Source organism: Nomascus leucogenys, chromosome 12, assembly GCF_006542625.1.
Source record: "Nomascus leucogenys isolate Asia chromosome 12, Asia_NLE_v1, whole genome shotgun sequence".
In the NCBI taxonomy this organism is placed as follows: domain Eukaryota; kingdom Metazoa; phylum Chordata; class Mammalia; order Primates; family Hylobatidae; genus Nomascus; species Nomascus leucogenys.
In genome coordinates this window covers 83,673,659-83,698,516 of record NC_044392.1, presented here as the reverse complement: position 1 = coordinate 83,698,516, position 24,858 = coordinate 83,673,659, and the positions used below count along the sequence as shown (strand labels likewise).

The window sequence follows — 24,858 nt, the reverse complement described above, 5'->3', positions numbered from 1 at the left end:
AGCCTTGAAACTATTCATTTTTGAATGGGGTCTACCACATACTCATTTTGCATTGGACTCTGCAAATAATCCTGGGACCTGAGTATCTACTGTCATAAATGAGAAAGGCTGCATTCAGTTCCACCCCTCAATCTCTTGGCCCGTTCAAAAAAAAAAACAAAAGCTATTAAGAGAAAAATTAAATCCCCACTCTACACAGTATTAAAATCGAAAAGGACTCTCCTACTCCTACCAACATCAGTTCTTTGCTCCTAGCTATACCACTTCATTATTCCCAAGATGAGTAGTTTAAGTTATAAAAAGCAATGTTTCCCTTACAATCAGGAATGACGTATAAAGATACACATTTGGTAACCTCAAAAGTATTTATTTTCATCATCATTTTCCCTTGAAATTTTCACTCTAAAATTGGATAATTTTTTAGTACCCTAAATAACTTGCATTAATTTTTAGAGTTTCCACTCCCAATGACTGAAAAAAAGATAAGTAACTCAATCACACAGCAATCAGTGGCAAAGTTAACTAGTTCCTGCATGTTTTAATAATTTACCTGGAAGAGGATGAAATGCAAAATACCTGGAAAGCAGATTTCCTTTGCTTTAAGAATTAGGTTTGTGGTTTTACAATTATTAGTCCACAAGGACTGGTTGCTTGAGTTTGTCCTACAAAGTAGGAAGTTATATTATGCATAGTCAAAAGCCTTATAGTTCAGAGAAAGAGTTAAAGGAAATGGAAGTAGCCTTTTATTTAAACTTGAATGGATTCAGTTAAAGAAAAAGTACAATTTGTAGAAGACTCCGCTATTTCAAAGTAGAAGGGGTGATTACTAAAGGATATTTTGAGGAAGTATTCTCTATGTAAAGGGAAAAGCTAGACATAAATATGATACTTCATCACACATTTTTATAAACAGGAATTAGAGGCAGGCTAGTTTTACCAGCTTGCCCAAAACTAAAAAAGCTAACAATATCACAACTACAAGTGGCTTCCTGGTCAGTTAAGAGTTGATAGGATAGCAAACGTATCACTTCTTTGTGGTAACAGGTAAGAAAATAACACTTAAAATTTTCTTTTCAAGTAAGTTCGACTTGTATGCTGTTTTATTAAGCAAAATAGGCATTAGCCATCAACATCAACCACTTTTCTAAGACAGATCTGAAATTAGTATAAACATTAAAGTACATAATGACAATCTGCTTTAAGTCACTTTTGTTTAGAATTACAAACAAAATAATCACAGTCCCTGCCCTCTAAAATCTCCGTATTTCTGATATATCATTTCAGATGTAGTAACAATAATTGTTCTTGATCATAAAATTAGCTAAGAAAACCACCTAACTTTAAAATTTCCTTTATTTTCAATACAACCATATTTAACTTAAATTAGATAGGACTCACAACAATATATTAGTAAATATAAATGGCACAAATCCATGGTCGCAATGCATCTGATTTGGCTTTTTATAGTTCTCAAGAACTTTACACATTCCGGCCAAAATTCAAACTATAACCAAACATGGTATTGATCAGGTATTTTCTGTTTTAGCCAACTTCCAGCTAAGCTACAATTAAATACATAACAAGAATTAACCTCATTCTTCAAACCCTAGGCATACCAAAAAAAAAAAGTAAATTCTACTTTTCTACTTTTTTCTACTTCCGCCATAAGTGAGGAACTACCTACCAATAAGCCGTCCTTTTGCCCTAACCTCCAATAGAGAAAGTCTTGAGTGTTATTTTATTATTTCCATGAAGTCAATTAAAACATTACCTAAAATTTAGTTCTGGCCAACCACATGCCTTGTTATATTATAAGGGCTTATTCTACCTTAATCCAGATTACAAACAGCATTCAAGAAATTCATGTTAGAATTGAGAGAAGGAAAGCAGCTCAGCAGTCAGCTATGTACAGTATGCAAGATTTACCAGGCCCAGAATGACTGCAGTAGAGGACTTCAGTCACTTGACTCTCATGCCCCCCAATGAGGGGAGGGCAATTGTTTAAATTAGGCATTCATTATGTTCCTGACCTGATGCCTCACCCATTATTTTTATGTTCCTGAAATCTGTGATACAAAGAACAATGTATAGCCAATCGATAGCTTACATTATCTTAATGTAAATTCTTGGTAAATAAACATAGAAACCGCCTTTTTTCTTAAAAACTCACTTGTAACTGCTGCTAATCACAGTGTATATCCAGGGCAACTTGAACCTATGCTCCCAGGTGGCCATCCTCAAGCTTTGGGCTTGAATAAACTCTATACCTCATGATATTTTCTGAATCTCATTATTTAAGGCTTAGAGAATAAAAATCATAGCAAACACAAACATTGTAACTGAGGATAGAATTAGATACATTTAAAATGCCCAAACATATATTAAAAAAAAAAAAAAAGCAAAACCCAGAAACTTAGTAAATAATTAAACCAATAGTAATGCTAGGAAACTAGATAAGACTTGCATGAAAAACAAGATGTCAGTCAAAACAGATCACCCTCCTTTTGGAACCAATGAGCAGCAAAAAACAAGCATCATAAAATTTAAGTATTTTATGCTACAATGGTGTAACTCTTAGGCTATATTCTCCTAAAAACAAACTTACTGATTCAACAAGTGTGGTTATTTGCTTTTGAGAAATAAAAATAAAATTCTAAGTTCTACAGCAGACTGAATGGACACCCTTCTCTTTGCCAAGGTGACCCCAGAGAAATCTTAAAAATTGAGTTCGCAGCCATGATGGGACAGGAGGTGAAGCAAGTCTCATTAGGTCTCCTCCCTCACTAACCACCATAAAACTTCCTTTCCTAAGAGTTAAAAAGAAACCAACCCTTTCAAAAGACTTGCTCCACCACTGATATCAACCAATTGCCTAACTCAGAAGCCAGACTCCCCTCTGTTTTTGTGGTTTTGAACTGACCAGCATTCCTTCCTGATAAGAGATCACCAACTGGTTCTAGCTGGTCCACAAAGGCTGCACATAGGGTGCCTATGAACTCTGTTTCACCTTTTGACATGTAAATCCTAATTTTACTATGATTAAATGTTAGGTCGCTACCTCAAAGTGAACATGGGATGTATGTAACATGGAGTTTGCACACTAAGCATGTGTGTACCCACTCATGAATATTCATAGCTCCTCCTGTAACCTGTTGAATATGTATACTTATCCAACTCATTCAACATAACTTCCTGTCTCATCCTTCCTCCTTTGAAGGGCTTGCTTTTGGTCTCTGTCTGAGGATACACTTCCAAGCCTGCAGGCTTCAAGCTTTCTAAGAAATAAAGCTCTCTTTTCCAAATTTGTAGATCTCCTGCTTTTAAGATGACACTTTGTTATAGTGGATAGCTGGATGATGAAGTGTTGCTAGTAAATGACAGAGAAGTAATGAAGCCTGCCCTTCTACCAGACAGTCACTCAGATTTAAAATCTTGAGCCATCTCTTATCTCTAATCTACCATATCCTGCTTATTTTATTTCCATAATATTACCCATACATCTAGTACCACTCTTTTTACATTCTTAATGTCACTGACCTGGTACAGGACTCTTAAAATGATCTATCCTGCAATTTTTCCTCCTCTCCACCAAATCCTTTATTTAAAAAGCAATTTCAAAGGCATTACACAAATTCTATATTCAAATAGTTCCCCACTACAAAGTTAATTCCAACATCTTAGACTAGCATTCTATGTCATCTATCTGACTCACTTTACCAGTCCAACTCAATTCCCTTACCTCCTACTTCCTAGTATTTCTAATAAACTTACCACATTGTCCCACCTTGCTCCCTTCTTCAGGCATTTCTCTTCCCCACCCCTGACCCCCATTTCCATTTCAGTTAGCTATACAACAGGGTCCATTCAAATGCTAATTCCAAAAGCCTTGGGAGATCCTAGTCTAGCTGAAAGTGTCTTCCTCTTTCTCTGAAATTCCACAGTATTTCATGCATACCTCTCCAATGGCACTTACCAATTTGTCTTGTATTACAGTTATGCATATAGGTGCTTCTACTGTATTGTAAGATCCAATGTATCTCTGCATACTTAGCACAGTTGGAGGTGAAAAAAAATGCTTGCTGAATTAGTGAAAAAATCAGCCAATCATTTTTTAGTATGGTGGGGAAATAGCCTAATTCTTGCTGGAATAATAAAACAGTAGAGTATCTATAAGGGTTACCCAAAATACTCGATGAAATTATATCCAAGCTACTCAAGGCAAAAACAAGAACAACATTTTAGAGCAATAACCACCAAATTGGTTAGGAAAAATCAAGTTATTAACAATTAAGGGACTATTCTTCAGTCACCTAGAGAATTTACTCAACTCAGATCATTCATTACCTTGCTAATCATTTATAAATGATATGCTACTGTGCAGATAAATGTATACACATATATGCTCTTAATGAAGAACAGTACTATAGAAATAAGTTAAAGCTAAGAAATATAAAGACCCATCTTTTCACTGTCTCATGAATGGCTTTTTAAAATATAAGTTTGACCATACCATTCTCTTATTTTTCTTCTCTCTCTCTGCCCTCCCTCTCTCCCTCCCTCCCTTCTTCCCTTCCTCCCTTCCTCCCTTCCTTCCTTCCTTGGAGATGGAGTCTTGCTCTGTTGCCCAGGCTGGAGTGCAATGGCATGATCTCGGCTCACTGCAACCTCCACCTCTCAGGTTTAAGCGATTCTCCTGCCTCAGCCTCCTAAGTAGCTGGGATTACAGGCACCCACCACCACGCCTGGCTACTTTTTCGTATTTTTTAGTAGAGACGGAGTTTCACCATGTTGGCCAGGCTGGTCTCAAACTCCTGACCTCAGGTGATCCTCCCGCCTTGGCCTCCCAAAGTGTTGGGATTACAGGTGTTAGCCACCGTGCCTGGCCTATTTTTCTTTTGTATTTATTTATGAGACGGAGTCTCACTCTGTCACCCAAGCTGGAGTGCAGTGGCACAATCTTGGCTCACTGCAACCTGCACCTCCCAGGTTCAAGCAATTCTCCTGCCTCAGCCTCCTGAGTAGCTGAGATTACAGGTGCATACCACCACACTTGGCTAATTATAATTATTATTATTTTTTTTTGAGTTTTGCTCTTGTTGCCCAGGCTGGACTGCAATGGCACAATCTCGGCTCACTGCAACCTCTAGCTTCCGGGTTCATGCAATCCTCCTGCCTCAGCCTCCCGAATAGCTGGGATTACAGGCACGTACCACTACGCCTGGCTAATTTTTTGTATTTTTTTTTAGTAGAGGCAGGGTTTCACCATGTTGGCCAGGATGGTCTCACACTCCTGACCTTAGGTGATCTGCCTGCCTCAGCCTCCCAAAGTGCTGGGATTACAAGTGTGAGCCACCACGCCCGGCCCCCTTATTTTTAAAACATCCTTTAATGACTTCCTAATTTTTTTTACCAAGCATTCAAAGCACCAACCCCACCTTTCTGGCACTACAATTTTCTCAAACATCTGTAACCAAATCTTCTGACACTTGAAGTCCAAGTTTCACTCCTGACACTTGAAGTCCAAATTTCATCCCTTTGTGTCCACACTATGTTCTTCTCTGCCTGAAATGCTCTACACTTCATCTTGTCTTCCTAAAACTCTACTGCATCCTTCAAGTTCAGGGTCTGGCTGAAACCATATAAACCTTTCTGTAATAGCATACTTGATCTTTTCCCACTGGGTTATGATTATGTTTATGCAGCTGGAGTGCAGTATCTTTACTGGCTCAGCGATGAGCACAGTCTTGGTACAAGAACTCAAACTTGGGTTGAATGAATAAAATTTTGTGTGACTGCTGGTTTTGTTGTTCTCTTGCATTTAAAAAGTGACAAGAAGCACACCAGCATGAACTACTTTTATTCATTTTCTTTTTCTGTTTTTTACAAGCTCTAATTCAATGAGACAAAAAGTAAGGGCATCAGAAAAAAAAGGAATCTCAATTCCCAGCTCCCCTCAAAAGGAGGCTTAGACTAAAATAACCTGAACCCCTACAACACTTAAAGCCAATATGCCATTTAGTTGTATACTATCTTGCACAGTTTTCAAATTTTGATAGTTTTATTATGTTGTCAACAATCCTTTCCTAAGTTCTCTGACAGCAGAGACATGTCTCGTACTTTTCACATATCCTCCCTCAGCCCAGTCTGGAAGAATTATCAAGGTGTTTGCTTTAAGCAGAAGCAAGTTCACTCATTTGGAATTTAATCTTAATAAGAAGATCAAAATTTTCTACTTACACTCTTTCAGGCTGAATGAACCACTATGAAAACATGCAATTTTTCAAACATGCAATACTATATTATTTTTTAAAGACACTACAGCGACACTCATGAATGAACAAATAATTTAATGCACATTGGGAAGCTTTCACAATACTACTTTTTCTATCACACCAGAAAGTGCTCCCATAGCACATTCCACAATGTAAGAATGACTTTTCTAGTGGCTTACAAACCCATTCAGCACCTGACACTGTGCTATATGTTCATTAGTACTTGTTACAGTCCTGTGTGGCCAATTATATCATTAAAGCTGAAAACAGGCAAAAGAAACCTACTATGATTACACTTAAAAGTAGATGGTATGAAAAATAAAACACTGACTTGATTTTTTAAAAATGTTAATATATTGCACTAGTGGTATTGACCTCATCAGAAAAGTCAGATAATTATGATGGATAAGTCATTTGTTGTAGAATAGCAACAATTGGGCTTTACTTCCAAAACGTATCAAGAAAGTGTTCTGGGTTCTGGGCTGGGCACAGTGGCTCACGCCTGTAATCCCAGCACTTTGGGAAGCCCAGGCAGGTGGATCACCTGAAGTCAGGAGGTCGAGACCAGCCTGACCAACATGGAGAAACCCCATCTCTACTAAAAATACAAAATTAGCTGGGCGTGGTGGCGTGTGCCTGTAATCCCAGCTACTCAGGAGGCTGAGCCAGGAGAATCACTTGAACCTGGGAGGCAGAGGTTGCAGTGAGCCAAGATTGCACCATTGCACTCCAGGCTGGGCAACAAGGGTGAAATTCCGTCTCACACATACACACAAAAGTGTTCTGAAGATAATGAAATGAAGCCCCTCCCAAATATAAAAATATTTTTCTTGCATTAATTTTTAAATGAGTAACTAGAAATTTCCAATTACTTTAAGTCCCAGAGGTTAAGAGGTTAGCATTTGATTTACAAAAGTGATCTAGAGAGAAAAATGTGGATAGAATGAGTATCCTGCTCATTCACCTGCTGCCACAGAAGAGTTATGACTTCTAAGATACTACTACCATTGGTCAGTACCAACACCTAAGAGAAAGAGGCAGTTAGGGCACTGTCTTCAATCTATGATAGTGACTTCTTAGTGGGTAGCAAATCAATTTACTGGCTCATGACCAGCATTAATTTTTCACAACAAAGAATATAATAAAAAAGAAAATATTAAAAGTGCATTTAGGTGAGTGAACAAGGAACTGTGTGTTTGTATTAATGTAAGTTTGTATATGTGGTCAAGATGTAAAATAAAGTCCCAATTAAAATGCTGAATGCTACCATCATTGTTTCTTCTTTTCAAAAGATAACAACATGCTGTCTACCATAGAGAAGCACTGTGGCATTCATCTGACAGATCTACTTCCTTTAACAACATTCTCTCTACTCTGACTGTATTTCCCTTTCCCTACCTGTTGAAATTCACTCTTATTTTGACCTCAAAATATATTTTTTTTCCTGATTGCAGATTAGGTTGATAGAATATGCTTTACCTTAATTTTAAATGCTTTAGCAATTTTAATAACCAGGATGATTAATTTATCATTCAATCCAGGACACTTATGAGAGTAAAAGAGGCACTAGTACTTAGGTGTGACAACAAGGTAAACTAGTATGTATAGTCACTCCATTAACAACTTAATAGAACTATGTTCTTAATATTGCTAGCATAAAAACACATCATTTAATTAAAACATTAGGCACAAAAAAAGCTAATCAGTAAAATAAAAAGTCCAGAAGTAATTAATATAAGCTACATTATAAAATTTCAGTATTTAATGAAAACTATATGTTCTTATTAAACTGTATAGAAAATTAACCAGAAAAAATCTGTATCAGCATGTAAAACATTAAAGAGAACAAAATCTCAAAAAACCCTACCATTACTGCATTCTATAAATAACTAGAATAAACTCTTGAATAAGAAGTCTGCCTTAAATTTACAATATAGGATATAAAACAAACCCTTTGATTCTAGTCTACTTTGATAAAGATTGATCGGGGAAAGGAAGTAAAACAGCTTCATAAATTATCTACAAGTGAAGACACATAAAAATTATTAAACAATTTATTTGAACCTACCCAACAGAAAATAAACTGGGACAGTTCTGGGCAAAACTTTAATCTGTGAAATTATTCTTTTATGACAATTTAACTGTCCCAAGTCTGCCTACCTCTTCCAAATCTTCAATTCTAAACCTTTCCTATTTCCTCCATCGGTTCCTTTTACAAATATTAGGGAAGATAATGACCCCACAATTAGTTTTGCTATTATGCAATTCTTGCATTTTAAGCATCTTCTGCTCTTTAAAAAAAAAAAAAAGAACTTCTTAGGGCTTCTGATTCCTAGTTCTGTTTCTACTTTCCTTTTATTTTGGCATCTCTCCTTTCTCAATTTGCCACCAGACAAATTGATGATAGCCTTCAGGAGATACGCAAAGCCTATACACAGAAAAATTTTTATCTGAGAACGAATAAGTGCATGTTTCTGGGATGGGGCCCACAGCTTTCATGAAATTCTCAAAGATGTCGGTGACTCCAATAAAGATTGAGAACCATCACATGAGTAGAAGTATTTAAGTCACCAGTAAACAGGTATTTTGGGAAGAAAAGAGGTATCCTTTTCAGTGTATTCAGGATACCTGAAGAGATTATAAGTTAGAAGAAATATTTTTCTTCCCTCAAAAGGTCACCAGTTCCCACAGAAGAGACCAGGAGCTTGTGGCTTCTAAGAAGGCTTGAAAGTTTATTCTATCACAGGTAACCAAATGGCCTTTACCATTTAGTCTGCGGGTATCTAAGCTTTGTATTCAAGAGTGGACCATACAACTTAAAATCTACATGAATTAAGACTGCTTAAACTAGAAATACACATACTGGACGTGGTTAGGGAGGCTTTATTCCTACCTTTTTTCCCTTTACATTGTTCCAATTTTGTGATATACTAAGGTAAGATTTTATAAAAATGAATTTGCATTTTATTCATTAAAAGATCATGTATTCTTGAAAAATGATGCCTGTTACTCATATGAATTAATAAATCACTTATAATAACCAAGTGGAACCTTCTAGGGCCATAGGTTTTTAGGACCACTGCTTTGTAACAGTGATATTGATATGGGGGATAATTGGTATGTGGAGTTTGTAAATACAACACAGAATTCTCTATTTGGAAAACAAAAAAGTTAATAAAGCTTGAAAAAAACTTCTTAGTTGGCATGAATAAGCAGCAATGACATCTGTGTAGCTCTACTGATCAAGAATTTTTTTTTAATGAGGGAAAAAATGTTTCAGAATTTCCAAGAAAAAGAAGCATTAGTTTTTAAAGTTTCTCAAAAGTGGCTACTGGGTGTGGAAAATATGACCCTAGGCTTTCTTCAGTTTCTCATTTTCCTTTTCTTTGCCTAGGACTGCCAAACACATGCTTTCTATTTCCTAGTACTTCTAATATTTTGGTAGTACTTAATCATATTTTTAAAATAACACCCTCTTTTATTCTTCAGGACCTAAATATATTCCCAGTCATCCTACATTACTTTTCTCTCTGATAATGAAGATTTTTTAGATAATCTTCATAAATGCATTCTCGGTAAATGGAGATTTACTACCAGTTATTTATAAGTAATTAATCCTGTGTTTTGCAGAATTTTCAGATGAAGTAAAAGCATTTTTTTAATGGACTAATAAAATCTGGACTGGAGATATCTTGCCTTATTGGATATTTGCATAATCTGCTTGAATAATCAGAATGGAATATTAAGTCCTCCAAAGTCTAATTTAGGCCTAAGCACTTCTTGGATCTCTGCTCTTTTTAATTAGACTCTTATTTATTCAGTCTTCACCAGAATACTCCCCATTTTAAACCCACCTTCAGGCCGGGCTCGGTGGCTCACGCCTGTAATCCCAGCACTTTGGGAGGCTAAGGCGGGCGGACTGCCTAAGGTCAGGAGTTTGAGACCAGCCTGTCCAACATGGTAAAACCCCATCTCTACTAAAAATACAAAAAAATTAGCCAGGCATGACGGCGTGAGTCTGTAATCCCAGCTACTCGGGAGGCTGAGGCAGGGGAACTGCTTGAACCAGGGAGGTGGAGGTTGCAGTGAGCCGAGATCGCGCCACTGCACTCCAATCTGGGTGACAGAGCGAGACTCCGTCTCAAAATAAATAAATAAACAAACAAATAAACCCACCTTCATTTTAGAATTTTCAATTGCTTATTTTTATTTCAATTTCTTATTTTAAAAATAAATTCAAAATAGGCCGCCTGTGTAAGGTAGAGAATAGTGATTAAAAACAAAGATTAGGTAAGATAGCCCTGATTTGAATTACAACCTTGTTACTTTTATTAACTGTGTAAGTTTAAGCAAATGAAGTTCTCGAAGTCCTAGTTTCCTATAAAATGGAAGAGAATTCCAGTACCTACAACTTGTATGGCTGTTGTAAAGATTAAATGTTATGCATGTAAATTGCATAGCACAGTGCCTGACACGTAGTAAATGTTCAATAAAGGTTAGCAAGTATGGTAACAATAACGATTTCCCACTTGTACAGTCTCTTATTTTTATTGTCCCCTACCTCTAATGTCTGCAATCACTTGCCAAGCCTGATAAAGGTGAGGGTATATAAAAATTATAATCTCAGAGTAGGAGGCCTAATCCAGTAGACTAAAACTCACCCCGCTCCTCTCTTTTTAATATAAATTGTCAACATTCATCCCTGGTCATTTGTATACCAAGTTAAGGAAGAATGCAAAGAAGCAGAAGAAAGACACTAGTATAAATATAAGTGGTTTTTTGAAAGCAAGAACATATTGGATCTAAGTTATAGGACATGAGGAAGAACAAAAAAGCTGGGAAAACAACTAGAAGAAAGCAGGAGGCAGTGATCTAAAAAAGAGCAAGAGAAATAAAATGATTGGAAAGAATTTTAGGCAAAAGAATTTATGTAGATCTATGTCAAAAAGAGGGTATATTTTAAGATGTGAGGGAAATGAGATTTGCTGAAGCAGGGTAGCTTAAAAGACTACAAATGAAAGTGCAAAGCATTTTGTAGGTTATAAGAAGTGTATTACATATAAGTAAGCTAATAAAATGTTCACAGATGAGCAGTATTAAGAGGTATCTGCAAGGTTGGGCTAACCAACCAAAAATAACACAGAAATGTGCATGTTAACACTTATGTGCATAGCTAGATTTATTAATCCTTAATATATTTAAGAAGTATTAAAAGAAAAATCTATTCACTTGTCAACACAAGCCATTATTAAGGCTCACTCCTTCAAAGATCTAATCTATAGACTAATGAAAATTCATTAGTTTGCTTAGTTTCCTAATCAAGTCTACATTTTGAAATTTCCCCATAATTTCCTTTTCTAATAAAGGATTTCCCCAAGCTAGAACTACAATATTTTTATGCTATGCTTCCCAGGCTGGAGTGCAGTGACTATTCACAGGCACAATCATAGCACATTACGGCCTCTAACTCTTGAGTTCAAGTGATCCTCCTGCCAGCCTCATGAGTAGCTGGGACTATAGGGGCACACCACTGTGCCTGACTAGAACTATAAAGAGAGGTGTTTTACTGGAATCTAAAATCAATTTAAAAATCAAAAATAGTATTCTAAAAAAGAAATGGGATTAAGGTAGACTCAAAAGTTCCACACCTCTTGAGTTAATTTTTTTTCCCCAAATTAAGTCAGTAAGAGCCAAAAGAAAAAGATTAACTTGCTTAGAATTATATCTAACAGTTTACAAGTTGCTGAAATTTAATGTGTATTCAGACTCAACTGCAGCTTACCAAAGAAAGCTATAAATATGATCTGAATTAACACCAGTCTGGTGGGAAAAAAAAACTGTATTGTATCAAACAGACTTGCTGTGATATCTGTTCAGACATACCTGTACCAGTCAAAAGTCCAGCACTCTTCTTTCGTGCATAAGCGCGTAAGTGGTTGGACAGGCTAACAGCACTTGTAAACGTCGTATTGCAATGCACACATGTTCTAAGCTTCACAGGCATACCTATCATTCAAAAGAAAACTATAATCCAGTTCTCACTTCAAAAAGTGAAATTTTCTTAGCTTAAAGAGTGTAGAAAAGCACCACAATAAAGATGGTTTTCAAAACGTTCAATGAAATAGGTTAACTTAAAATAAGGAGGGGAAATTAAGTTAACTGTTATTAGTTTGTAGTTAGTATTTAGAGTCAACTCATGCTCTTTGGAAAGGTAGAAGAGGAGTGACTTGAACCTTTGAGCTCCTCTGGATATAACACCTATTATCACTTTCTTGCAGATTTCTGTGTTACGCAGATTATTTCTTAAACCTACTACAATACAATCCTGTGATTTGAACACCACAGTTCTGTTGAGAAGTTTCAAAGCTTACAACATTACCAATAAAAAGAATTAAAAAGTCTAGTTGACAAAGTGGTAATTAAAGTGTTTTACCCACAAAACCGTAAAAGTCTCAATACTAAATTAGGCTTTCTGATGAAGGCTGGGAGAAAAGGTGGTAAAACACACCACTGAACAGCTGTTAGACACAACATTTTATTTAGGGTATTTTATGTTCATTACTCTGAATGCGCAATCAATAATGAAAGTTAATGATTTAAAGTTTTTTGCTAAAATCTTTGTGCTAAATAAATGATCAACAAGCTAACATCTTAGTCATCACAGGAAAAACACGTTCAAACAATAAGAAACTCCTAACTTCTCAGACAATCCTCACTCCCCCAACACATTTCAATTGGTTTGTTCAGCATTACTGTGATAGCACAAATATGCTCTCCATCTCTGAAGTATACTACCCCTTGGTCAACACAGCTAACACATCTTCCCTGCATTTTATCCTTCTGAAAAAATATTGAAAGCTATTGACTTTCAGAGATTCTTTATTCGAAAGAAAAAGCCGTATTAAACAGAAGCTCATACAAGATAAACTGCTTTCCAGACCACTTACAATACAAAGTCATCTTTCCTCAAATCAAAATTGCATTACAACTATTTGGGATATCGCAATGTCTGCCCCAAAGCAAATAAACAACATTACTTTACAGTAATGTTACTCGTTATTAATCCATTAACTATTACCTCCGACACATTCAACTTAGAGCTCTAATCATGAGACCATTTACATAAACCTTCAACATTATTAACCTTCAAAAAGAAATCCAGAAAGGACACTTAAAATTTTTCTTAAACCAGACTTGGCAATACCGAATAAAGTTTGACCACTTTATCTGCCACATTATTTGCCAATACATACAAAATATTCCTTTCAAAAGGAAAAACTATTAGTGCACAAGCACTAAGCTAAATCATCTGTTCTGTTCCATTAGAGCACTATCTTAAAACCTAAAACCCCAAACAAATATGTTTTATGTTCACAACTGTTCTCCAAAACCAAACTATTCCGCAATACAATGAGGAATTGGAGAGAGAGATGTTTCTTTGGGTTAATCACAACAGACACCAATCCATTCAGCTTTAAAAGTCTGTTTTGTTTTACCTAAGCAGTGGAAAAACCAACAGCTAAATCTTGAAAACATGATCACCTTGGAGAACTGGCAAAAATATGACAGAGGTGTATGCCTTTTCAATAATGCTATGCTTTTGAACATCAACCTCCCATCCATAACCATCCTCCAGCCACAGCAAGTTTTATTTTTACAGATCAGCTTCTTGTTTGTTGTTTTTATTGTGTGTGTGCGTGGTTTTCTTCTGCTTTTGTTCTCACCTTACATTCAGACCAAGAAAAGAGGCACAGAGAACTCAGTGCTAATGAGCATCAATTGATGAGTTATACAGAAATGACAGTAGAATAACCAATCTGTGCTCTGCAAAAAAAAAAAGCAGCTTAAACAAGAAGATTGTGAGAAAGTATTTTCCACATAGATTCCATTAAAGAAGGCATAATTGAACTGCATTTAAACTGTGTATAGCATAGTCATAAACGTCTTCTTACCTGAGTGCATAGTCAAGTCCATTTTTTGTGGCTGATACATCAACGGACTATCCTCATTTAATGGAAGAACGCATTTCTGAACGAATCTCTTTCTTGCTGTCTGATTATGGATCTTTTGAGGAGAAATAGCAGAATTCCTTTCTTCTCCCATCCTTTTATTTTTAAGAAGTTCTATGAGTGTAAGAGACTGATTCTTTTTCCCACTGGGCAGTTCTGGTTTTGTTTCATCATATTCATTTAAGAAATTCAGCCCTTCTTCTTCTGATGCAGACACTGACAGAGCTTCAGTCTTTAGGCCATTACGGTATGCTTCAAGAGGTATAACATTTTGAGAGATAAAGTCATCACTTGATGCAAGTTTTTGAGCTACAAATGGTCTGGGAATAATACGACGACTGTTCAATGCCTTTAAGATTTTTTCATATTTTTCTTCATTTTGCATCATCTCATTCAGAACACAGATTGGAGATTTGTGAGCATCCCATTTGGTCTTTCCAAGTCTTTTCAAGTGGCCTCTAACATGATTTGATAATCCAATTTTAGTATCAAACCAACCACCACAGAGCTGACAAGTGTGTTCAGAAGTGGTTTCAGACTTCTCTATAGCTAAAAAAAAATTTTTAAGAGTAATATAAGACTTTCTTATATAAACTGACCACCCTAAAATGAGTTAATTCTGAAACATAAAATTATATGATTCTAATAAAGACCAAATTCAAACAAAACTTTTAAATCTTCAGAATTAGAACACAGACCTATCAGCCCAAATCATTCCCATGGAGAACTTACCTTTTCTAACTCGTTTAACAGGTGTTCCTGTGCCAGTTCTTTTGAAATGCTGCATCTTGTCACTTGTGGCTATTTGTTCTGGTGATACAACATGACGGGCTTCATAGCTTAATCCTGCTCTGTGAAGATGCCCCCGGACATGATTTGATAACCCAACACCTGTTTCAAATGTTGCTGGGCAGTAAGGACACGATTTCTTCTCAAGAGACAAATCAGTCCAATGAAAAACAGAACTATGCTTTGACAATGAAGCGTCTGCAGTTTCTAAATGCTGAGGATCATGTATCTCATGCAAAAAGTTGTTACTTCCAGCATCTTCATAGTATTCAAAATAAAAGCCATCGTTTTGGTCATAACTAAGAGTAGCATTTTCTCCAGGCTCCTGACCTTCCACTTTGCTCTTAAATAAAGGGAATAAATTTACATGTTCTTGATTAATATCACTATAGGTTTCATCTTCTATGGCCTGTGTAGTGTAGTCTCCTAACTCAACATTATCCCAGGAACTTTCATCTTCTGTTTCATAACTATCTTTCTTTTCAGCAGAATTAAGTTTTTGCAAAACAACAACAGTCATTTTATGCAAAAAATCTGGATAGCTATCCAAGTCTTCCCCTCCAACAGAACTTTCCTTCTTAGATTCCTTAACTACTCTCTTTACAGCTACACGTCTGTGATCTTTGAAGCTTTCAGGCCTTTTGGTGTCAGGCTTATGAGGGTCTGAAATAAAATTGTTGTGAGAATTACCTGATGATGAAAACAGGTGTAAAGAATTTAATGAACTAGCTTCTTCTTTTTTGAAATGCACAGGATATGAGTCACCTGATTTTTTGATCATCCTATAGTTTTCATATTTGTGTCTATACAAATAGTGGCTATTTGCCTTGGCATTAGACTTTTCTTTTGCTGCTTGATGGAAATACTTTGGTTTTTGGTCAATGCTGCTTTTAATTGTAACGTTCTTATGATGAGAGCTGTTTTGATTGCACATGTTTACACCTGATTGGGCAATGCTTTTCCGAGCTTTCTGTATTCTGTGTGGCCGCTTATGGATTTTTGAAAAACTACTTGATTGGGAGGTTGATCCAAATGTTCGCTTCACATCTTGTTTTAAAGCAGAGTTCTTTGGAAACGTGGTTGACTGTTGTTTAGTTAATGGTTTAGTGCTATCACTATCTACAGGTTCTTCAAGGATGTCATTTTTTCTTTTATCAAGTCCAAGAGGACTACCAAATGAATCAATACATGATGATGAATGCAAGTACTCCATGTGCTTTTTTAAAACACTTTTGGCTGAAGTAGTAAAAGGACACATCTTACATACGTAGGTAGCTGATTTTTTGGATGATCCTACTACAGAGTCTTTCATGAAAGTCTTTTTTTGTGTTTTTCTCTGGGCTATATCAGAAGTGACCATAGGGCATTTTACCACTGCCCCATGTGCAATGCCTCGATGGCATTCTAATTCATTTTCTGTCACTGCCATGAAGTTACACTCTTCACAGCAGTAGTACCTTTTATCTTTTTCATGGGTTTTAGCATGTTGCACAAATGTTTTAGGGCAATTGGTACCAAACACACACTGAGGACACTGTAATCGTGCACTTCTTCCTTCATCCTGAAGTTCTTTCAATTCACGAATTTCCTCCATCAACTTCTGTCTTCTCTCCTGGTGAATAATCATATGTTTTAGAAGTGAATTGCGATCTCGAAATGTCCGTCCACATTCTCTACAAGCATATGGCCTTGGGACATTAAGATGGCGAAAGTGACTATTCCCATCTAAATGATACATCATATGCCTGTGGAGGTGCTTCTTCTCCCTAAAATTCACATTGCACTTTGTACAGGGGTAGAATGATGGCTCTTCAGTACTGAAAGTAGCAGGTGACTCAGAATCACTCTCTTCACATTTCTTTTTTAAGGTATTTGAAAGAAAAGTGCTAGTATGAACAGGTGAACTCTCTTCTCCACACTTATCTGGGTTATAAATTAGATGTTGGAAGGCATCCACAGATTCTAAGTCTTCATCAGTTGATTCAGGCTTCACTTTTGATAATGCATATTTCTGTGAGTCTACTGCTTGTAGCTCTTCATTTTGTTCTAGAAAGTCTACTTCTTGCATTTTTGATTTATTGGGTACACAATTAGAATCACCGAAGCAATCCTCGGTATAACGAGTTATCTTGCTTACATCCATTTTTCGCTTTCTTTTTTTTTCTAGACCTACTTTAGAATGAGATGGAGCTTTATCTACTGTTTCCTCATTAGTCATAAGAAATTGAATGAACTCTTTTTGGGGATCCCAGTTTGTATCATTTTCTGACCTAAATCCATCTGTACCTGAGGAAATTCCTGTTACTGTATTGACACAATCATCTTTTACCAATAAATCTTCACCATCCTCACCCACCTCTACTTGATTTACTAAAGTGCCATCTGACTTTATATTACTCCCTACTGAATTCTGAATGTCACAACCAACTGAAGCAGAGGTAGGTAGTTTTTTATTGGAATGGGTGGGATTCTTAGCATGTGCTACATCTGATAACAAAAATAAAACTTGGTGTTGACTTGCTTTCTGTGGTGTAGACAGCTGAAGATCAGCTGCTACCTTCAAAGCTGAACAAGATTCTGTTGTTGGCTGATCCACAGGCTGTCCAGTGGTTAATGAAACACTGCCTTTATTCATATTGGAAGTTTTAGTTATGGAGGAGTGTGAAACTGGTCCATTAACAGCAGCTCCTTTAGGCAAGATGAAGTTTTCACTAGAAACAGTAGGAGCACCAGCATGTATAAATAGACTAGACTGGCCTCCACTTAAGGCGTTTTCAGATTTGTCCTTTGACAGTTCTTCAGGCAGAGTCAACGTATTATTTTTCTGAAATGATGTTTGACAATCTTTTGGCTTATGAACTCCACTCTCTTTGTCTGAGATAAAACTGTTGTCATCTAGGAGTTCTTCTTTAGCACCAGTAATATCGGTGTTTATCTTCAAATCATCCATATTGTTGGCAAGCCCATTTAACACATTTAGTCTAGAAAATGGAAAAAAAAAATTTAGATTTGCATGAAAGAAAAAATACTATTAGAATGTATGGAGAGCTGAAAGTACATTTTTTATTAGTTTAATTTTCTACTCTTTATATTGAGATTCTAATAATTTTCCAAGAATGAAAGAACACAAACATATTGAAATATTTAAAAAGCACCTCAAAGGTTAATATTGTTCTTCATGCTAGGCAACAACAACAATCCAATACGTCATATATACAAAATGTCTAGGGAAAAGCAACATACACAAACACACTAGGGAAAAGCAGCATACACACAGGCACATGTGTACACACAGACTCAAAAACAATATAAATATGCTACAGACTGAAAAAATTTTAAATCTCACGTAGAGATTGCTAATACAAAGAAAATTCTTTCACTTAAGTAGGTTTATCAGAGGCAGTCACTCTATTTTAGAGAATAATATAAATTATCAAATATTGCAGAGAAGTAAAAGATTTGTCACTTATAAGTTCATTCCTGAAGGAAGGTAACAAAACACCACTCAGTAAATAACTTTATTGAATGAACATATTTGCTATCAACATCAATGTTTTATGTATGAAATAGTCCTTTTTAAAAGACTGCTTTGCTCTCAAGATGCTTAATGTTCTCCTAACATTCTATCAATTGTAAAAATGCTTTATTCATAGTTTTGTTCATTCCTTATTCAAATTAACCTTAACTATAATTTTAACTTTAGTAAAGTTAGCTAAATTTTAGTAAAGTGAATTTTAACTTAACTGAAGTTAAAATTAATGAAGTTTCATGTCAAACTTTCATATGTGGGGCCCCAAATTCTAGGCATTCTCTAAAAGCAGTTATCCCACTTATGATCTGGTGGCCTAGTGCAATGGCCTAACACATTTTACAATAAAATAGCATAAACATATGTTTTAAATTTATTTCATATAAAATGTAGATAAAACTTTTCTAGGCATTTTTGATAAGATATTTAATCATTATGAGAAAAAAGTACAATATTTTTAAAGGAAACGGTATTTCTGAATGTTTGGGGTCCATTCATACCATGACTATAATGCCTACCCCCACTATGAAAAGTTCCCTTGCAACCTGTTCTTTTCCTGCTCTTAGAAATGGCCACATTGGAAGTATCTGCCTTCTTCAGAGAACGTCAGCTCTTTGAGGGCTGGGAATGTAATCTAGTCACTATCGTATCTCTAGAACCTAGTACATCACTTGGCATAGGTGCTCAGGCAATATTTGTTGAATAAAAGACTGAATAAGTATTGGATTAATAAAAACACAATTTCAAAAATCAAAGTAAAAGTTCCTAAAGTGTAAGAAGAAAAACGGTTTTGTTCCTATGAAATCTGGATACCCCATTCCAATACAAGTTCCACCAGGTTCTGATTTATTAACTCAGTAATTATAATAAGGTCCTCAAAATATCCAGTAATTCTCATGTACAATTTAAAGAACCTGCTATTTGGCAACCCCAGGTATTAACTAATTGAAGTACTGGCATAAGCTTCCATATTTCTTCTCCTTTTTTGCAGTTATTCTCCAAATATTTCCTAAGCACTTAGTTGTGCCACGCATTGTTCCTGTATTCCAAATATAATGGTAAACAAGACAAGTTAGGTTCCTGCTCTCAGATAAAGAATGAAGCCTGTATATTTTTCTTTTGTAGTATTTTTAATTTGCATAACAACAAGTAATACTATTTTAGGGCAACAAGACCTCACAATCTAACATTTAGAAATCAAAACATGTTCAATATAGTTCAATATTTCTACTATCCTTTAAGGGTACCAATTTCATGCTTTGTAAAACATTAAATCTAATTCAAGAATAATAAAATTCTTCTTAGGCCGGGCGTGGTGGCTCACGCCTGTAATCCCAGCACTTTGGGAGGCCGAGGCGGGTGGATCACAAGGTCAGGAGATCAACACCATCCTGGCTAACACAGTGATACCCCGTCTCTACTAAAAATACAAAAAGTTAGCCAGGCGTGGTGGTGGGCGCCTGTAGTCCCAGCTACTCGGGAGGCTAAGGCAGGAGAATGGCGTGTACCCGGGAGACAGAGCTTGCAGTGAGCCAAGATCGCGCCATTGCACTCCAGCCTGTGTGGCAGAGTGACACTCCATCTCAAAAAAATAAATACATAAAATAAAAAAATAATAAAATTGTTCTTACCTTTTTCTTATTTTATAACTTAGAACAAGCACTTATAATCTGATCTTATTCTTTCTATAAAATGTTATTTAATACAACAAATACCTATTACCAGTATCTTTGACATTGTTATTTATACCAACAATCATTTTTTCCAGCCCTCGTAGGTTTTAGAATTCTGTTCTGAGATTGGCAAACTTCTGTGGTAATAAAAATAGACTTCCAATAAGATCACATTCAATGATATCACTCCAAAATGGTGCTAATGCATCACCCAGCAGGAGTCTCTACATCACATACACAGAAGTTAAAAATGGGCGGCACATAAACATGTGTTAGGAAAGGGTGTGCAAATGTCAAGGGAAAGAAAAGCAAGCCTTAATGCTACACTATTATTCATTCCTGATATTTCTCATTAAATTAGGTAGAAAACATAAAATGCTTCAATAGAAACAATCTCATAAACCTGAAATGAACGACAAAAAACTAGCTTGAAAGACAGTTACTTTCCTTTCTGTTCCCACTTATTATAATCACAGAGGTGGACAAATATATGCTAAGTCAATTTGAAAGCCTATATTAGTTTTTCTCAACAGGAAGCAATGTTGCTAACGAAGTGGTAAATTCAGTGTTAATGAGTGGCTTCACTGTTACCACCTCAGAGGTAAAACCTTCCATGTTCTATGTTCCACCCATCTGTTCTGGTGTTAGAGGTTTAGAGATGGAACAGACGCTTCCCATTTAAAGCAACTTCATTGGTACCCCCTGAACAGCAGGGTGACAAACTATGAGAACATCATGTCAGCTTGGAGACTGCATCCTCATTACCAGAATGGCTTTATAAGAGCTTTTCATAAGTTCACATTCTGAAGATATCAACCTGTTTTGTTCAAAAACATACAAAAAATATATGCGCACAACAGATATTTTATCTACAAAACACATCTAGCAAAAAAAATCAGATTAAATATTGTTAAAATATAAAATGAAGTCTTTTAACAATGAAACTTTTCCTTCACATCCACATAATAAAATATGGCTTACTTATCCCCAAATTAATAATTATGTCTACTCAAAAATAAAAGACGTTACCTTCTGCACCAGTTTGAAAATATGTTACAAAAGTTGACTTAGTAAGGAAGCTTTCTAGGTCACTTGGTAATTCTGATTAGATACAACCTTCCTGTCATCAAATCTATACTGTCCACTTTCTGTTCATGAGTAATTCTTTACTGAGAGAAAACTGGCTTAATTTTGTTCTTTTATGTACATTATTGACGGTATTTACTACAAGTAGATTAATGTTTTGTGGGTACTTTTTTTAGGAACAATGAAAATGTTCAGAATATATTCTAATTAAACAATGCTCCAAATATACTTCTTCTTAGTAACAGTACTCAAGACTCATAGCTGTTGTGCTGAGATACAATGCAGAACAATGCATCATCAAAATCTGTTGCACTGAATAATGGATACAGAATTTTAACACCATCAAAAATTATTTTACTACATTCATGTTGGGTTATGTGGCATCTAGGCAAGAAAGCATTTGACCTGAGTTAATTTTACACCATCTCAAATAGTTTTCAACTACCTTTGTATAGTCAAATGTCTATATAACAGAGACATCAATACCAGTTTAGGTTACTATAACAAAGTAGGAACATATTTGAAGGTGGGCGTTATTCATTAAGTTTAAAAAACAGAAGCTAATAAATTAAGATAAATAAACTGATGTTTAGACTCCTTATATATCAATTAAGATTTTTAAACACTGTTTAGACACCATTACTAAATCTTCCCCATATAATCATATAACTATAGAATTTTTCTTTTAACTGGTTTTTAAAATAGTCTTTAAAAAAATTCACACACCTTTTTAAAAAGCTGCAAATAGAACTTTAAATCTACATAAAATATATTTCAATTTCTAGAAAATCATAATGAGTTCTACAGCTATAACTGCCTCTAGTTATATACTGTGAGCACTAAAAGAATTGTACAAAGGTCAGATCTGTCTTCAAGATGACAGATCATCACTTATACGCCTCAAGCTAGACTTATTGTCTCAGAAATCTCAAACATCAGTATTTTTGCAAACTATCAGCACTTGCTATAACACCCTCACTACACTACATCTTGAGGTTACTACAGAAGAAATGAGGTGATAATTGCATATTAACATAATTATTCTGTAATCCCTCTGAGCAAGCTTCCTAGGTCACTCAGTAATTCAGATTAGATACAACCTTTCTGTCATCAAATCTATGCTGTCCACTTTCTGTTCACAAATAACTCTTTTCTGATAGAAAATTAGCTTAATTTCATTCTTTTATGTACATTATTAATTGTATTTATTGCAAGTAGGTTAACATTTTGTGGGTACTTAACTACATAATGCCAACCTTTGTTGTGTTGTATAATTTCATGCAAAAATATAGTACAATTTGCCCTCATTGTATATTAGTTCATTAATTGCTATATTACACAGCTATAAATAAATTATAATGCTGCCCACTACCTGAATTATAGTTAGGATCTGTCAGGATTTCACAAACCCTATGTTCATTTAAATTATCCTTGCGAACACATGACAACTTCAGTTAGTAATGTATGAGACTGCGTCAAGAAGAGAAAACCATTCACAAGTGTCAGTCTAACTGCAAAACAAATCTTAATTAACTGAAATATTATATTTAAAATTATTGCAGCATTTAAACCTATATATACCATACACAATGTACAAACATATATACCTAAATCTCACCTAGTGCACAATTCAAGAGAAGACAGAATGTATCATCCAGGTAATAACTTATTCTGGATGTCACATTGAGAAGAAACACTAAAAAAATACAGAACACTTGTAAGGGTATCCAGCATGAGACTGACTTTAAAACCAAGCCAAATAATAAAATGGTTCAGAAGGTTAGACTGCTTACTTGTCAAGAGCATTACAGGCAGGAATATGGAGTTGGGGATTGAATAAGATGATTTCTAAGGTCCCTTCTAATATGTACTACAAATGTTTAGTACTTAGTTATTACATAATTAATACAACCTTATTTGAAATAATGAGCTAAAAACTGGAGAATTACACTACTGGGCCTTAAAAGTATTCTCTAAATTCACAATTACCTGAAATAATCCTTTAGTTAACTCATGATCTGTCAATAAATTGATTCCTGAACAATGAAAATATGGCATTAAATGACCAACACACTGCCACAGAGCTAACTGTATCATGAAAACTCAATGTTACAGCCAGAGATTTTTTTTTTCCTCTTGGCAATACCAAAAAACAAAACAAAACAAAAAAGGCACCGAGTTTGATATACAGATTGTAATAAAAAAAAAAAGCAAACAAATTACACTGAACCTGTTGAACAGCTTGCTCCTGATGCCATGTACCATCCTCACTTTTTAACAGAAAGACAGATGTTACAAAGTCAGGTACCAGATCATAAACACCTAATAACTCAAGATCATTCTTACTGCAAAGTATAGTAAATACTAAATATAATCTAACACATCTAAGGAAGCTCCCATATGGTAAACAGAAGCAGGTAACTGTACGGATGAAGGCAAGGGGGGGCAGGGAGGCCCTACAAAGACATAACTTTAAAGACATGGCAAAGTTATGTAACAATGAGAATCAACAGTAGAAAATCAAATGGATGTTCACTAATCAAACATTGATTTCCTAATGAAGAATTTTGCAACTGGAAGAAGGCAATAAATTACAGTTGCAACCAAAGGAGAGTGCTAAGTCATAGTTAGCACAGAATGACTGTTGTGCTGTTTATGCTCTCATGTAATTAGAATAAGTGATGGTCTCAGCTTACATCGTAATAGACATATATGCATGTGGCTCCAAGACAAATTTAAGCATTTGAAATGAGTGATATATATGTAACTGATCAAACATTTTGACCACATTTGTGTAACATGGGTCAGTTCACTATAAAATATATCTGTTCAAATCATTAACTGTGAGACTTTCAAAGAAACCAATGTAGCTAAAGTATGTCAATCCCATACTCCAGAGGCAGTGTGTCAACTCTGCCCTCCACAGACAGTATTACGCCATAAATTGTCATTTTACTTTGAGCCTTCTGGTATTCTTTAACCTATGATGGGTCTGCTGTTTATGTTCAGTTTTGAAATATTATATAAATACTAAACCATCATGTCTAATAAATGCAAGAAAAGTGAGAGTGTTGAAAGTCCTAGGAATACAAAGCATATACAGATGCTCCTTTACGTATAATGGGGTTACCTCCCAATAAACCCATGATAAATTGAAAACATCATGTTGAAAATGCATTTAATACATCTAAACTATTGAACATTGTAGCTTAGCCTACTTATACATACTTACATTAGCCTACAATTGGCCAAAATAATCTGACACAGTCTATAAAAATTTTATAACAAAAAATAAAAGATAAGATTAAAAATACAGTCTCTACTGAACGCACATTGCTTCTGCACCATCGCAAAATTGAATCTTTGTCATTGTAGGTCAGGGACTGTATGTAATTATATAAATGAAAATAGAGACAATTATACTCAAAGTAGTGAGATATATATGCATATGGAATAAATTGCTTCAGAATAGAAATAATTTTAAAGGGCAAAGACAATTT

At 35.3% G+C, this 24,858-nt stretch overlaps 1 protein-coding gene across 12 annotated transcripts in view; it reads right to left on the bottom strand.

Moving 5' to 3' along the window:
- ZNF644 (zinc finger protein 644) overlaps positions 1 to 24,858 on the bottom strand; it is a 108,405-nt gene that overhangs the window by 7,904 nt on the left and 75,643 nt on the right. For 6 of the 12 annotated variants that reach the window (XM_030825055.1, XM_030825054.1, XM_030825057.1 and 3 more), the window contains 3 exons: positions 15,014 to 18,051; positions 14,225 to 14,830; positions 12,156 to 12,278 (listed from right to left, as the gene is read on the bottom strand). The exons of 5 other annotated variants lie outside the window; for them this stretch is intronic. In XM_030825055.1, the coding sequence (XP_030680915.1) occupies positions 12,156 to 12,278; positions 14,225 to 14,830; positions 15,014 to 18,051 (3,767 nt within the window). The remainder of the gene's footprint in view (positions 1 to 12,155; positions 12,279 to 14,224; positions 14,831 to 15,013; positions 18,052 to 24,858) is intronic. One more of the 12 variants, XM_003260036.4, reaches the window with a different exon arrangement.